The 16,184-nt window shown below is 33.2% G+C and overlaps 1 protein-coding gene across 2 annotated transcripts in view; it reads left to right on the top strand.

Moving 5' to 3' along the window:
* USP33 (ubiquitin specific peptidase 33) overlaps positions 1–16,184 on the top strand; it is a 46,258-nt gene that overhangs the window by 13,951 nt on the left and 16,123 nt on the right. For both annotated transcript variants that reach the window (XM_019743351.3, XM_019743350.3), the window contains exons 2-11: positions 1,478–1,609; positions 1,935–1,988; positions 2,392–2,454; positions 3,815–3,967; positions 6,452–6,554; positions 7,035–7,104; positions 9,523–9,636; positions 11,896–11,974; positions 13,155–13,572; positions 15,558–15,698. In XM_019743351.3, coding sequence (XP_019598910.1) covers positions 1,478–1,609; positions 1,935–1,988; positions 2,392–2,454; positions 3,815–3,967; positions 6,452–6,554; positions 7,035–7,104; positions 9,523–9,636; positions 11,896–11,974; positions 13,155–13,572; positions 15,558–15,698 — 1,327 coding nt within the window. The remainder of the gene's footprint in view (positions 1–1,477; positions 1,610–1,934; positions 1,989–2,391; positions 2,455–3,814; positions 3,968–6,451; positions 6,555–7,034; positions 7,105–9,522; positions 9,637–11,895; positions 11,975–13,154; positions 13,573–15,557; positions 15,699–16,184) is intronic.

Below are 16,184 nucleotides of genomic sequence, written 5' to 3'. Positions count from 1 at the left end.
TTCTTATTTTTTCCCAATGTTTTCAAACCCCAAAAAGGAAAGAAGGGCATGAAAAGCCATTTTTAAGAATGTACAGCCCAAAGAATACATAAAAATACTGAATTAGATTTGAGACTTTTACTTGGAAATCACTCTTTATATCAGTCGACTCTATAATTCATAAGATTTTCAGTGGAGATAAAACTTAGTGATATAGTATTTCTATGACATTATAGAATACTATATAAATATCACAATATTTATAACATTGTGATATCTTAGAAGAAATTAAGTGTATTGGTATTGTAAAAACACTTTGTCTTCTGTTTATTTTAATGGAATTGAGGAAACTTCTTAAGAATATTGGGAAAATTATAATTGATTTAGAAAACTACCTCAATTTTAAACTCATGGTCTCCTGGGGGAAGGAGGTATCAGACCTTAATGGTTATATTAAAACAAAACAAAACAAAAAACACCTGTATAAAGGGATGATGCAAAGTGCCTAATAAAATTTTATGTGTATGTGTAGACACACACACACACACACACACACACACACACACACACACAATCTCATTTAATCCTTAACAGTGACCTCATAAGTTAGGTATGCATGCCATTCTGCTCTTACTGGTATCCCTATTAGGTTTGACTTCAGAATTCTTTCTTTTGGCCGTAGATATAGTATAGGTAGATTCAAATCCTAGTTCTGCCAAATAGTAACAATGTGAACTCAGTCAGGTTTTCCTCTTTAGCGTTAGATGCAAATGAAGATGATAATGGTACCTACCTCAGAGTTGATCATATGATAATGTGGTTCTCAACCTGGGATGATTTTGCTTCCAAACAGGACATAGTTTTACACCATGTAGTTATAAAACTCAGAGTGGTAGTGAGGGTGATCTGGCATTTAGTGGGTAGAAGCAGGAATGTTGCTAAACATCTTACAATGCACAGAACAGCCCCCCACGACAAAGAATTATCTCGCCCCAAGTGTCAGTGGTGCCAAGGTTGAGAAACTGATATAAAGTGACTCTCCTGGTAGGAGACCAGACAATGTCATTTACATCATCAGGTGCTGCTGCTACTGTGCAAATAAGGGTTTCCATTTGAATTTTCTTACTTTTCAATGTCTATTCCAGCTTAAGGGTTAATCTTTTTTTTCTTTAAAAAGGATAAAAATACTGAAATTGAACAACTTGAATTTTTTCCGTTTTATTTATCTCTAAAAAGTAAAATGAGATAGAGAAAGGGCATAAAGCAGTAAAAGTGATGAAGAAACAAACTTACATTGGTTCATAGGTGTCAATTTTAATAAAATGTTAGTAGAGAAATTTTCAGTGTTCAAATTAACTTCAATTATGAAAGTAACCGAGGTATATGTGAAAATATACTCTTGTAGGGCAAACTTGTAAACACGTGTGCTTCTTATTTTATCTCTTACTTTAATACATTAGCATTTTAAAATTAACTTTGTGGTAACTTTTTTCTGTAGATATTACCTCATTTGGAAAGCATTGGGAAACAGGAAAAAATTATGAACAAAATGTCAGCTTTTCGAAATCATTGTCTACATTTGGATTCAGTTGGTGAAATAACGAAAGAAGATTTAATACAAAAATCTCATGTAAGATAATGTTTCCTTCCTTAAAAAATCATATTTATTTTTATCCCGAACATGTGCTTTTTATAAATTATTACAATACTCTATGTTTATGAGTCCCAATGTATTTTTTTTTGGTTTTTTGTTTTTAACTTTCATTTATTTTTAAGTGTGTTTTTCTAGGACCCATCAGCTCCAAGTCAGGTAGTTGTTTCAATCTAGTTGTGGAGGGTGCAACTTACACTGGCCCTGAATCCCAATTTTTTATATATGATATTATTAGTGAATTGTATGTGGTTGGCTGTGTCAATATAATGATAATGTGGTTTATGTGGTTTTTGTTTCATAGGGTACTTGTCAGGATTGTAAAGTCAGAGGACCAAATCTTTGGGCGTGCCTGGAGGTATATATATGTTTCTTCGTAAATGTTTGATATTGTAATAATTTATATGTAAATAAGGATAGCTAGAAGATTTTTTGACACTTAAAGGATTTCATAAATGAACACTATTGATGATAAAAATTAAACTTTAACCTTTGGGTTTAACCTATAGCGCTTTCACAGAGTTTTAGTAAATCACGAAAATATTTTACACTTGCCTTTTATTAGAGGTGACATAGCTTTCAGCTTAGAAATACTGATTTTATTCTTTTGTACCTAGTACATTTTAGTTAAAATAACTATGGAAGTTAATTTAATCATTACATTAAAAATGTGATAAAAATTAATTGTAAATGTAATTGCAATGCTATTATTGTAAATCGACACGTTATAAAATACCTTTTCCTTTTTTGTATAATTATAGAATAGATGTTCATATGTTGGCTGTGGTGAATCACAAGTAGATCACAGCACCATACACTCTCAGGTATGTATATAGAAATTTTTCATGCAAGACATTTTTTAAACAGAGCCTGAAGGAAACCCAACATTATTAATTGAAATAGTAATTTGAAATGTTAACCCTTTTTATATAAGATGAATGAACCTTAGCATATACTCTTTAAAAGGTGGGGAGGGGAATTGCTAAGATGATCAGTATTAGAATGAGGTTGTAATTAGAGTAATTTTTAAGAACGATACCTCCTGATGTATGAAGGTGACAGCTGGAATACTAGGAGGATATGGGGATGGAAGTCAAGAGTGGATGCCTCAGCCTGTGACACTGCCAGGATAACTTGCCTGGCTAACTTCGTTTCAATTCATATAACCTTTTCTTGCACGTCTTCTTAACTGGAGTTCCCTTTCTGCTTCCCCCTAGTTGTTTGGTGCTTGCGTATAATTCTGGCGTGCTTCTTTAGTGTTACATAGAGCTCCCATTCTAAACTCTTAAGTTTCTTGAGAATGAACTGTCTTTTTTCACACTGATATCTCTATAGCATCAACTGTTCTTAGCCAGGGTTCCTCAACTGAATTAATTAAGCCTGAATACCCCAAGACCCTCAGGCATCATGTATATAATTAATTTACTTCTCTTCTGTGCATCTAGAATGGTAGTGTTATGTACCATTCTGGGGAGAAATGAGAAAAGAGTTGCTCAAATCATTTCCCTTTGGGCATAATTCTCTCGCGGAAATCCAGTTGAGAAAGGCTAGAGCAGGGGTGTCCAAACTTTTTTCAATGTTTTTCACCAAGGGCCATTTGCGGTAAAATACACAAACAGCCGGGCCACTCACTCGAGGTGAAGTACGTATTGCCTCACCTAGTTTATTTAAGTAAACTAAATATATTTTTGGAATTTGCTGTGTGCCAATAAAAATGGATCGGCCAGCGGGCCGCAGTTTGGACACCCCTGGGCTACAGTTTTATATGTCCAAGATCTTACATTCACTATTGCTTGAGCTGTTTTGTACTTTGACTCATACCATTTGTATTCTTTTGCCATTCTGATCTCCTAGAATAATTACTGTGTTATTGTTAATTATTTTCTTGTATTATGCTTACTTATTAACTACAAAACAGGGTCTTATACTCTTGTGTTTTATTTTTATAATGAACAGTGGTGAAAAATGGCAATAGAATAACTTCTAGGGTAGGCTTAGATATTGTTATCATTTACTATATTTTAGCAGTTTATTGAAAGAATGTTTTTTGGTATTTGAGTTTAACTCTTCTGAGTATATTATTATTCATCAAAGGCCGGTAGTTTATCTTCTATGATCTTTTGAAGTGTTTTCAGCTATACTTAATTTTGGTTTCTCTTCTCCATCCCCTGTAAAATTATACAGGAGACAAAGCATTATCTAACTGTGAACCTTACCACTCTTCGGGTATGGTGTTATGCTTGCAGCAAAGAAGTATTTTTGGATAGGAAATTAGGAACTCAGCCTTCATTGCCTCATGTAAGACCGCTTCACCAAACACAAGAAAATAATGTCCAGGTAATAATATAAATCCATTTAATTAAAATATCAAATATTTCCAGGTAATAATTTCAGAATTTGTCATGTAGTTAAAGTTTTAAGAGAATCCTACCAAACCTGTACTTTAAAAAATATCTGTAATGTGCCTCTTTTCTCAATTCAAAGATTAAGGCTGGCCTGTGTTCTTTTGTACAATGATAGGTTAGGGTGAGATTGAAGCTCACCTATCTGAAGATGGCAAATCACGCACCTGACATGATACAAAAACTAAAAAAAAAACAAACCTGAAAACACAAAAAAACTGGTTTAAATAGTGTTTATCTTTTTCTAGCAAATCTGATTTTAAGAGGGGTGGCAAGCCTTCTTAGATAGGGAATAACAAATACTAATGCAACTCCCTTTTCCTCATTTTCCTCCTCTCTCCACCCCCATTTGTATTACTGTGAACATTTATAATTTGTTGAAAACCAGATAGGATATATTAAAGCTAGCATCAGTTTTTGGTTACAAACTACATATTAGCTTGCAAAGATTGATCACTTAATTTTGAGAATTTTCCAGTCCAGAAAAGAAAATAGGAAATGGGAAATGAAAAAATTAGAGTAGTTGGCTTCTAAATTATTCTACTAATCATTTGCTCTATGTAGTTTAATACATTAGTGACTGTTTTCCTCATATGTGTTATAGAAATCACATGGTATTTCTATACTTATACTTGATACCAACTCTCTTAGACTTTTCTGTAGTGCCTTTGTATTATATTACATTGTGATAGTAGACATTTGTGATAATAAATTGGCTTGCCTTACACATTGTATAACTTAAGGTGACTAGGTTTTAGACAGGGTATATTTGTTGCATTTCTAGTTTCACAGTTGATTGGTTCTAGTTTCACAGTTGATTTGTTCTAGTTAATAAATCACCACCTTTGCAGTTTATCCCACTGATGCCTGTTTATCATTCAGAAATGTGTTTTTTGTCTTTTGAGTGCCCTGGTAGTTTGAAAATAAGTTTTCTTACATTATTACATTATTAACAAAAATGGGATAACTGAAAGTTTAATCACGTAAGGAACTGATAACAATTTATAAGGGCATTACTCGAAAGGTGGCTGAAAGAATAAGTGCAGATAGTTCAAAAAGAAGTATAAATAAAAACACATTGAGAAAATAATTATCACCGACTAAAGAAGAGTAAGTTAAAATAGCCATTTGTTGCCATTTCTGCCAGAATAGATTGCAAACTCTTAGTGAATGTTGAATCTGGTTGAAAAAATGTTACTTTTCTGCTGGCTTGTAAATAATTCTCTGGTGAGTTATATTTATAATACATAACAGGCATGAATTTAATTTCATGCAACTTTCTGATGATCCATTGTTGAAGAAATTACTAGAGGAAAAGAAGTTATTTGTACAGAATGTTTTAGAGGCATAAAATTTTTAGCTGTTTGAACTGTTTCGTCAGATCATTAATTATAAAATAACAATATTGGAAATCATTCAAATATCATCAAGATTTTTCAAATAGAAATTTTTTCTAGGAGGTAAGATGTTGAATGTATTTTTTAAAAAAGTCTCTGCCCTTCTCTGTATTTAAATAAAACAAAGTGAGAATATAGGGCCTACTCAAATGTTCGGTATCTACAGATGCCAGGAAAGGTAAAGTAATTGTATAAAGTGGGTTGGTGATTAGGGCATATGCATGCCTTATAGAGGTGGAATAAGGCTTTAATAAGTTGGAGAACCAGAGCACCTGCTAACTGCATGTTGCTGTTTAGTTTCTTCCTCCAGCTAAATGGGTTCCATATGCATTGATCTGCTCTTATAAGAGAACTTGCAAAATCTGATTTTCATCTGAGCTCTCCCAATTTTTAAAATATTACCTCCATTTTTGCTTTTGTCCTTTTTTAACAGTGTGGGCTAGTGTTTGACCAGCAGGTCACCAGTAGCAACCTCTGAGTTAAGCCAATTTTTGGTAATTAATATTGGTATATTTTATTACTATTTAAAATAAGTGCATTATTTCATATGCATAAAAGGATGTAAAATAAGTATAGTAGTAAGTATCAGGAGAGATTGTAGAAGTCTACAGATAAGCTGGTGTGTTATAATGGAAAAGCTTTAGTGTTTTTTTTCTTGTAAAAAGTTTGAAAAACCTGAAAAGACTGTGTAGGACATGTCCATTTAGGTCTCTGTAGCTGTAATGTGATCTTACTAAATTGGAGTTAATTGTGTTTAAATTCAGAAAAGTCACAAGTAGCTTTGTTATTCAAGTTCATATGTTAATAAATGTAGAGTGATATGCTATTACCAGTATAGATTCTTATTACTTTCAAAATATAAATTTAACTTTATTCTAAATGATAATATGTTAAATTCTTAGAGTTCTGTTAAAGTAACATCTCTTAATTTTTAGAGTGTAGATGTATATGAGATAAAATTAAAAAAAAAATTTTTTTAACCTAAGGATTTGTTCAACTCTGCTGTCTTTTCTGTTATCAAGGATTTTAAAATACCCAGTAACACAACGTTAAAAACTCCTCTGGTTGCTGTATTTGATGATCTGGACATAGAAGTGGAAGAAGAAGATAAATTGAAGGCAAGAGGTAAATAATTCTCTTGTGTAACCTTCGTTATATGGTTCTATCCATTTCTTTAGTGAATGTAATGTGAAAATTTCAAAATCTAGGGTGAAAGGAACTCTACAGGTGATAATTACAAAAAAAGAATTCTGAAATTTGGCCTAGTAAAATTGTGTTTGCAAAAAAAGCAAACTGACAACTTTGAGTGATGTGTGGTTTCTTTGCCATCACTTTACTAAAGCCCACAATTTTTGGTATAAAGTTAGAATTTTAATCCTTTAAGTCTATATTTAAATACTTATCCAAAAATTAATACTTTGGTATAAGTCTGACCTCTCTGTGTTGTTCAAGTTGGTTTTTGTATTTCCTTAATGTATTTTATATTTTCTTAACGTAGTTGGGGATCCATAATACTATATACATAATTATATATTCAGTAAACACTTATAAAATTGAGTCATTGCATTATTGAATGGTGACATAACTTACTATTTGTTTTAATAGGTCTTACAGGTTTGAAAAATATTGGAAATACTTGTTATATGAATGCAGCTTTGCAAGCTCTTTCTAATTGGTAAGTAGAGAAATTAATTTTGTTTTGTTTGTATAGCTTTTTAAACTTACTCTTTGAGCAAAAAACCATGCTGCTGTAGTCTCAAAAACAAAGGAGCAATGAGAGGAGAAAAGAAATACATATTAATAGTAATATGGAAAAGAGTTAACAATTCAGTTCTTTTGGCCAACAGGATTCCATAAATCCCTGGCTTTACTTCCCCCTCTCCCACTTCAACACATAGTAAACCACCCCCCCATACCAATTTCTGAAATGCCCCCGTTAAGAAAATTATATGGATTAACTAAAACTAAGTATGTAAATATTCCTGAAAAAGTTATTTCCCCTTTCTTGTTGAGTAACTCTTAAGATAGAGTAGGCAAGATACTGGGTTGAGACATAATCCATTGTTGTCCCAGTGCATTTACTCTGTTAATGCCTCTAGTTTCCTAAGACTGCTGGTCCTGGCCTAGATCCTAGGTAGTCATATATCTTTGAGCAAGTTACTTGTTTTCACATCTAGAAAATGAGCTTACATTAATTCTTCAAATCATTTTTAGTTCAGAGGTCTTATGAAAATGTTTTATATTTTTCTGTAGATGGAGAGTCTTTAATAAAGCACTCAGATTTTCTTTTATTCTTAAGCATAGTGCTATGAAGTAGAGGTGGGATGAAATGATCTGTATGTGTCTTCTAGGCCCACCTGAGCTAATGTAGTTTAAGTTCAATGTTTCCTTATTGATTTTCTGTCGGGATGATCTATCCATTGTTGAAAGTGGGGAATTGAAGCCCTCTACTATTACTGTAGTGCTATCTGTTTATCCCTTCAGATCTGTCAGTATTTGCTTTACGTATTTAGGTGATCCTGTATTGGGTTCATAAACATTTACAAATGTTATCCTCTTGATGAAATGACCCCTTTATCATTATATAAGGAGTGATAAAAAAAATACGGTGAATGTTTAAAACAATTTTATACAGTAAAGGACATGTTAATCCCCCTCAAAATACACCCTCCCCTCACTTCAACCACTCCCCATCATTCTTGCCACTTTCTGAAGCAGTTCTGGAAGTCCTCTTTTGTGAGTGTCTTTGGTTGCGCTGTCATGGCTGCCTCGATGTCCTGAATCAATTCAAAATGTTTACCTTTTATGGTCATTTTGACTTTGGGGGAGAGCCAGAAGTTACACAGTGCCAGATCCGGTGAATAAGGTGGATGAGGACACACCTTAATGTTTTTATTTAACAGAAATTGCTGTACCAGAAGCTATGTGTGACACGGAGCGTTGTCATGATGGAGGATGAAACCATTTGCCCATTTCATGTTAATGGCATTGTTTGTGATCCATGATTTATGGCACACTTTAAAACACACCTTCTCTCAACTGTACCTCACACCCAACTGACTACACCAAACAAGTTGAAACGTGTCACACACTGTTACTAAGGTTCCATGTTCAGCTTCCCGTATTGAAGATCCTGCCTTTCCATTGGATGGCAGTCAGCAGCAGAATTCACTGTATTTTTTTTTTTTTTTTAATCACACCTCGTATAATGACCTTCTTTATCTTGTTACAGCTTTTGAGTTAAAGACTATTTTGTCTAATATAAGTATAGCCAGCTACCCGTGTTCTCTTTTGGTTTTCACTTGCATGGAAGCCAGTTTATCACAAGCCAAGATTTGGTCCTTTGCCCCATCAGTTTTCTATAACTGAATAGATTCATGGAAGTTCCCATAAGCTAATCAAGCTCATAAAAGACTATATTGTTTTACAAGTTGTTAACTCAAGTCACTGGATGGATAGTAGTACCACTTACTGGGATGTAGAAGCTTGGAGGAAGAGCAGATTCACTTGAAAGTTAAATTTTCAGCATGTTGAATTTGAGATGCCCAAGATAGCTATCAGTTTGGGCATTTGATATAAATTTGAGGTTTAGATGAGATGGTTGACTTTTGTAAATTTCACTGTCATTGGCATATGTGAAAATTTAAGGTCACCCAGGGAAAAAAGTATGTAGGGAAGAGAGGAAAGGTCATAGGATCAAGTCCTGAGGAATTCTGATATTTAGATATCTGATAAGAGCAGAAAGAATAAAGAGGGGAAAGAGTTGTCAGAGAGTTAAAGAGGTAGAACAGTACATTACATTGGTTAAGAGAAGGGTTGCTGAAGAATTAAGAGGGTAAGTCACCTGTGACAAATGCTATTGAGAGAGAAGTGAAAGATATTAACTGGATCTGGCAGCACTGAGGACTCTTATATGATGGAGTCAAATGTGATATGAATGGGTTGAGTGAGAATATGAAGAAACGGATGTGAAACTCAAAGAGAGCAAAGAAATAATACAGGGCTTTATGTACTGTTAATTCATTGAATGACTAGAAGGCAATCAGTATTAAGCTTGATTCTACGCTAACAGTTTTCTTTTTTTTAAAATTAGCCCACCTTTGACACAGTTTTTTCTTGATTGTGGAGGACTAGCTCGAACAGATAAGAAACCAGCCATTTGTAAAAGTTATCTCAAACTGATGACAGAACTGTGGCATAAAAGCAGGTGTGTACTTAATAAATTTGTTTTCTTTATTATGTGTTTAAATAAATATAAGTATTAGAAGGATGCAGGTACATTTATAGAGCTGAAAAATGTAGAAGAGACAGATTTGATCCTAGTTCACTTTGGGGTATGTTGTATTTGAAACTGAACATCCCAATGAAGCATCTGGACGGGGGTACAGTGTTAAATTGCTGAAGCTCCTGTTACTGAAACTTTTGAGTTGTTGTTTTTCTTAACATGAAAGTTTGGTTTTATAGGAGACTCTAGGTCATATAGCGTTCTCACTGAACATCTGCACTCAAAATGTTCAAAAACAGAAAAATTCTATACATATATATATATATATATAACGTGTAATACAAATATTTTTTTCTATCCTTTAATTTCCAAAGTATGCTCATTCATATTTGATTGATAGCAAAGAACATTCTTTTATGATAGGACAGGAGTTATCCTGGTTACACAAAAACAGATGGAAAATATTGTTAAGAGACTTCCTTACCTGAAATTACAAGACTAAGTATATGTGCATATATATTTTTAATCCCTTTATTCCCATTCCATCCTTTTGACTGAAATGTATTCATATATCTGCCCTTCTTATAGTCCCCTCTCTTGTGAAAGGCATCACTGTCTAGTCACCTCGGCCAAATCTCCTTCACCCTACCCCACCTCTAGTCATCAAGTGCTAACAAGACATCTTCCTAAATCTCCCTGGAATTGAAAGCGTGCATGCGAAGTTTGATATCTAGACTTTATTCCTGGCAATTCCTTTAAGAGGATAACTGGATTTTTCTCACCTGCTGAATCATGATGATTAGTCTTAATTTCATATACCAGCCTGTATTGAATGTAATCCAGATCAGAGTCAGCTTTCTGGAACGTCAGTTCCAGTTTATTGACCTCCTCTTCCATGTTGAATACTTCAGAATTTGAGTTTTAACGCAAGAGTCGGCATTCTCACAATGCTGAAATTAGACCATAGATACCTGTGCAGATGTTCATTTTTCTGCTTATGTTTATTTGCTCTAAAGTGTAGCTTTGGGACAATAATTGTTTGCTGTAATAGTTTACTAATTTTGTGTTAAAACTATTCAGAAAATTGCTTTTACCATTAGTCCTTTGTTTGTTTATTTATTTATTTAATTGAGGAACAGTGTGTTTCTCCAGGGCCCATCAGCTCGAAGTCAAGTCATTGTCCTTCAGTCTAGTTGTGGAGAGCGCAGCTCAGCTCCAAGTCCAGTTGCCGTTTTTCAATCCTAGTTGCTGGGGGCGTAGCCCACCATCCTATGCATGAATTGAACCAGCAACACTGTTCAGAGCCCACACTCTAACCAACTGAGCCATCCGGCTGCCCCCATTAGTTCTTTTTAATGGTTCCTAAGAACTGCCCAGCCTTACCGCTAAGAAAACAATCACCAAAGCTATCTTCATTTACTTTTTTTAAACGTCACTTTTATGTAAGGCTTTGAGATCTTAATGATTTGTAATGTAAATATTTCAGTAGTTTTTCAAGTTTTAACATGTATAAGTGCGTCAGTTTTAGTTGCGATACTTGACTCCCTACTAAGATTATTTCTTAAGTTAAACAAAAATTTGCTGCTACTGTCATTTTAATATGCCAGGAAAAGAGGATGGTTTTAATCAGTTCTTTTGGGGTGTGAAATACATGTCATTCACATCTCTAACGTCAAAGAGACAGAATCCTCCATTGTCATTTTTCCCTGTTGGGTATTATCCAGTGTTGCCACAGGCTCTATCAGTTCCTTTCTGCATAGCTAGAACTAGCTCTTAACTCCTATGTTTAAGCTTCTTTGTCCTGAAACTCGACTTTAAACTTAATATTTCTGGAAGTTTACTAAACATCAGAAGTGTCATAGTACAAAATTCTAAGTACATTTGGTTTACTTTTCATTTTTGTTTCCATGGGTATTTGATGGCTGGTTTTAAAATTTTATTTAGTGTACTAGGGACATTTATTTATCTTAATTATCCCAGGAATTTTAAGTAATTAGAAATATTTTTGAAAAATCATATAGTAGAGCATGATCATTTCATTAGGGAGGAGAACAATAAAATATACCTTAAATATTAGTAATAAGTTGTTCTGACAAGACTGTGAAACAATAGTGGGCAATTTTGAATGATTTTTTGAAACACATACACTTTTCAGTTTAACACCTGGAAGTCTTGATTGCTGATTTCTAAAATAAAAACTGAAACTCATAAATTTGTCATTAAAAATGTTTTGTTCCTTAGGCCAGGATCTGTTGTACCTACTAATCTGTTTCAAGGAATTAAAACTGTAAATCCAACATTTCGAGGCTATTCTCAGCAGGTAAGTCTTCATTGCTTTTTATTCATTATATTAATTGGTAAAAAAATTTGAAAAATGCTGTTATGCATTATGTTATTACGTAGTCATTTATATTTCTTCTTTTATAATGTATTTGTCCATTTACTTATTATTTTTCACTCATTGCATCTTTACCAAGAATAATAACCCCTAATCTTATTTTTTCCTTATAATTTTCTACTTTTATCTTCATTTTATATTTTTCTAGAAATTTTGAATTTTGGATTGGGAAAATACGTCAATATATTTCTCCTAGTGCTTTCAGCTTTGAAAAGTTCTACTTCCAGACAGAAATTTTCACCTATATTTTTTATATTTTATGCTTTCATTTTTTAAAAATTAATTCTTCAGTGTATCTTATTTATTGTAATATGATCCAAATTTTATTTTTACAAACAGCTGACAAATTGTACCAAACTACAGATTTAAGACTTTTCTTATCTGGCTTAAAAAATTTATTCCTAATTAATTTTTGTGCTTACCTTAATATAGTATAAAATAGGGTCTCTTTTTGGGCTTTCCAATGCATTTCATTGACCTGTATATTTTCGTGTTAGTACAAATGGCAGTTTCAATTATTGTGGCTTTATATACTATCTTTTAATATTAATACTTGGCCCTCACATATTTTTCTTTTTCAAAATAATACTTATTTCCTGTTAATTTTTTCTGGTGCAAATTCCTGCATCACCAGAGACTGATTTGATAGATGTAAGTTGGGGCCTACAAATTTGTATTTTCAATAAGCATTTCAGGTTGATTGAAGACGTCTCTTTGAGATATAGTACAAATTGGGTAAAGCTTTAATTTTAAGCCAGTCTTATGAAATATTTGAATTTAGGACATCTCTCTGAATCTTACTGTCACATGAGGCAAATCTATATTTTCTTTATACCTTAATCCTCCACTTTTTAAAAATAACAGCACAACTAAAAGCTGACCTCCAGGTCATTTTCAGTTTTTTAGTTACCTTTGTTTTATTTACATAATTTTTTAGAACTTGGGGCTTTCCATCCCTCTAATGTGCTTATTTCCTCAGTATAATGCTACATGTTGAAAAATCAGTTGATAACCACACTTTGTATATTTTCCCTTATGTTTCTACATACGTACACATATTTTTAAGGAAGTGTTAGTATCTATGTTGCTTCTTCTGTATTAGGATGCTCAAGAATTCCTTCGTTGTTTAATGGATCTGCTTCATGAAGAATTGAAAGAACAAGTCATGGAGGTAGAAGAAGATCCTCAAATGATAACGACTGAGGAGACCATGGAAGAAGACAAGAGCCAATCAGATGTAGATTTTCAGTCCTGTGAATCTTGTAACAGCAGTGATAAAGCTGAAAATGACAGTGGCTCTAGAGGTTTTTCTGAAGATAATAATGAAACAACAATGTTAATTCAAGATGATGAGAACAACTCAGAGATGTCAAAAGATTGGCAGAAAGAGAAAATGTGCAATAAGATTAATAAAGTAAATTCTGAAGGAGAATTAGATAAAGATAGAGACTCTGTGTCTGAAGCAGTTGACTTTAACAACCAGGAAACTGTCAAAGTGCAAATACACAGCAGAGCTTCAGGTGACAATTTTAATAATTTGAAAATGATAGTGTTTCATTGGTAGGTAATGGGGATAAGATATTATATTTGTACTTAAGATTATACTTGTAATTTCACCATTTTCAGATATTTTAAAGGAGAAAATTAGCATGATGTGACTAAAACACATTTCTGATTTACATGTTAATCTTCACAGTTTAGCATAATAAAAATGAAATAGAATGATTAATAGCTTTAGCTTAATTTTTGTGGGTAGTTTATGACATAGTTCAGCCATAGTGATTTGAAGACAGGGACAGTTAAATAGTTACGTTTGGGCTTTCTAGTGGACTTTAGCAATATCTGCATGTGAGTGTTAAGTTAAAGTCATTTTAAGCAGATTCTGTTGAGATCCTGGGAAATAGCAAAGTAATCCAGTTGCAGTTTTGTAAACTTATACACCATTAGATTTAGATTGCTGTCTTTGGAGTCACATCAGCTATGGAATATTTGGTAAATGTTTTAGTGTAGGAGTTTAACTATAATGCATCTTGTTAATGTTATATTCTAATACTAGTCAGTGTTTCTTTGAGAAAGGGCAAGTGGCCAATTGAAAGATGATAAGCTAGATTACTTTGAATTTTACATTTATTTTTTCAAGAGTTATCTTGTCTTATTGTGGTATTCAGTTCTCCAAAGCACATAAAATTAATCCATCAGAGGATCAAATTTCCTATCTTTAAATGAGTGGAAGACAAGCAACGTAAAAAGTTTATTATCTTCTATAATTACTCAAAAGTGAGAACTACAAAATAATTTATTTAGGCATTTGAATGAACCCCAAATTCCCTTGAGGTAAAGGATGTTTCCTTCACCAAAGGAATACTTGTGGTTCAGCTGTGCATAAATGCGTTGTGGAAAACATGTCAGTCTCCTTAATTATACTGCCTTTATGTTTAGGAGTTTAGATATGTTTAGAAGGTGTTTAGTCAGTAAATATATTAGATGTCAGTATTGAAAGACTTAGCTTAGACTGCTGTCCAGCCCTTCCTTGTTCTTTAGCAGGTTTGTTCTTATACGTAGTGACTAATTGGTGACCTACATTAAGGATCTGAGCTTTTAATTTGTTTTAAAGACCTGATTAAAAAATGTGACAGACCATATATGGCACACAAAACCTAGAATGTTTACTTTCCGATCTTTATAGGAAACATTTGCCAATCCCTGACGTAGATCATATTAACTTTATTTGCTTCAGAAAAGCCTACAGCCAGTCTCCTCTCTTCACTCCCCGCCCAACATCATGCAGTCTACTTTCATTCATGGTGGAGATTGTGAGAAATGTCTATGTGAAAGTAATAAGTCATTTGTTTTGCGTTATTTGGAAAAATCCGTGGCATCATTCTGGTTCAGGGTTTCTTATGAACAATTTTCTTTAATCAAACACTTAGCACAGTTCCTTGTCCTGGAATGCATGTTATACTGGGAAATCCAACAACAAACTATCAAGATAGCGCTCATGGAGCTTACATTTTCTTGATTCATAATTCCATAAAAGATACTTTACTGAGACGGGTCTGTTTTCTTTTATCAGAGTAAGAATAAAATAATTAATGATTATTTTATGCCTGACTTTCTTAGATTTTGATTACTATGTTAGTTTGGGAAATCATCTGTTTTTCTCCCACATTGTTTAAAAAGCTTTTTGAAAACTGTCCTAAATAGATTTTTTAAAAAATACTAAATTAGGATAAATACGATCCTCTTTGGCTGTATACCTCCACTGCTCACTTCCTGAATTGTCTACAACAGTAATGTGTTACGAACGTTAATTGGATTCCTAGGGGAGAAATCACTATGATTTTGCTTAGAAAGCACTTTTTCTAGTAAGTATGTCACCCAACATTTATTAATTTGAATTGTGTTCAAAATCTCAAATGTAGAAACCTTTAAAATAATTACCATTATTTGACAGATGGAATAATTTTACTATTTAAGGTAATAATACAAATTTTAAATATTACAGAATATATTACTGATGTCCATTTGAATGACCTGTCTACACCACAGATCCTTCCATCAAGTGAAGGTGTTAATCCACGTTTATCAGCACGCCCTTCTAAATCAGGCAATTTGTGGCCAGGATTGGCACCCACGCCAAAAAAAGGTAGATGTTTCGGTTATTTGGGTTCCTTTGTTTTGATAATTTAAAGTGTTAATTATGAAATATTCAATGCTTTAAAATTGACAGCATAATTTTATACAACCGTGATTTAGAAATTTTTTGTATGTGTAGCACAAATTTACATGCAGTAGAATTCACTCTTGGTGTAGTTCTGAGTTTTAACACATGCATAGATTCTTATTACCACCACTACCACCACAAACAATATAGAATAGTTCCAACATCCCAAAGAATTCCTTCCTACTACCCCCCCTTTGTAATCAGAACATTCCTCTATCCCTCTTTAAGCCCTGGCCCTGTTCTTTATTCCTATTATTTTTCCTTTTCCAGAATGTCATATAAATGGAGTCTTACAGTATGTAGTCTTTAGAAGCAGGCTTCTTTCACTTAGTGTAATGCATTTGAGAGAACAGTCACGTTGTTGCATGTCTGAGTAGTTCCTTATTAATTACTGAGTAGTATTTCATT

Source organism: Rhinolophus sinicus, chromosome 14, assembly GCF_057876585.1.
Source record: "Rhinolophus sinicus isolate RSI-liver-muscle chromosome 14, RSI-T2T, whole genome shotgun sequence".
Lineage (NCBI taxonomy): Eukaryota > Metazoa > Chordata > Mammalia > Chiroptera > Rhinolophidae > Rhinolophus > Rhinolophus sinicus.
Note: the sequence above shows the minus strand (reverse complement) of the source record. Positions and strands in the feature narration are given on the sequence as shown.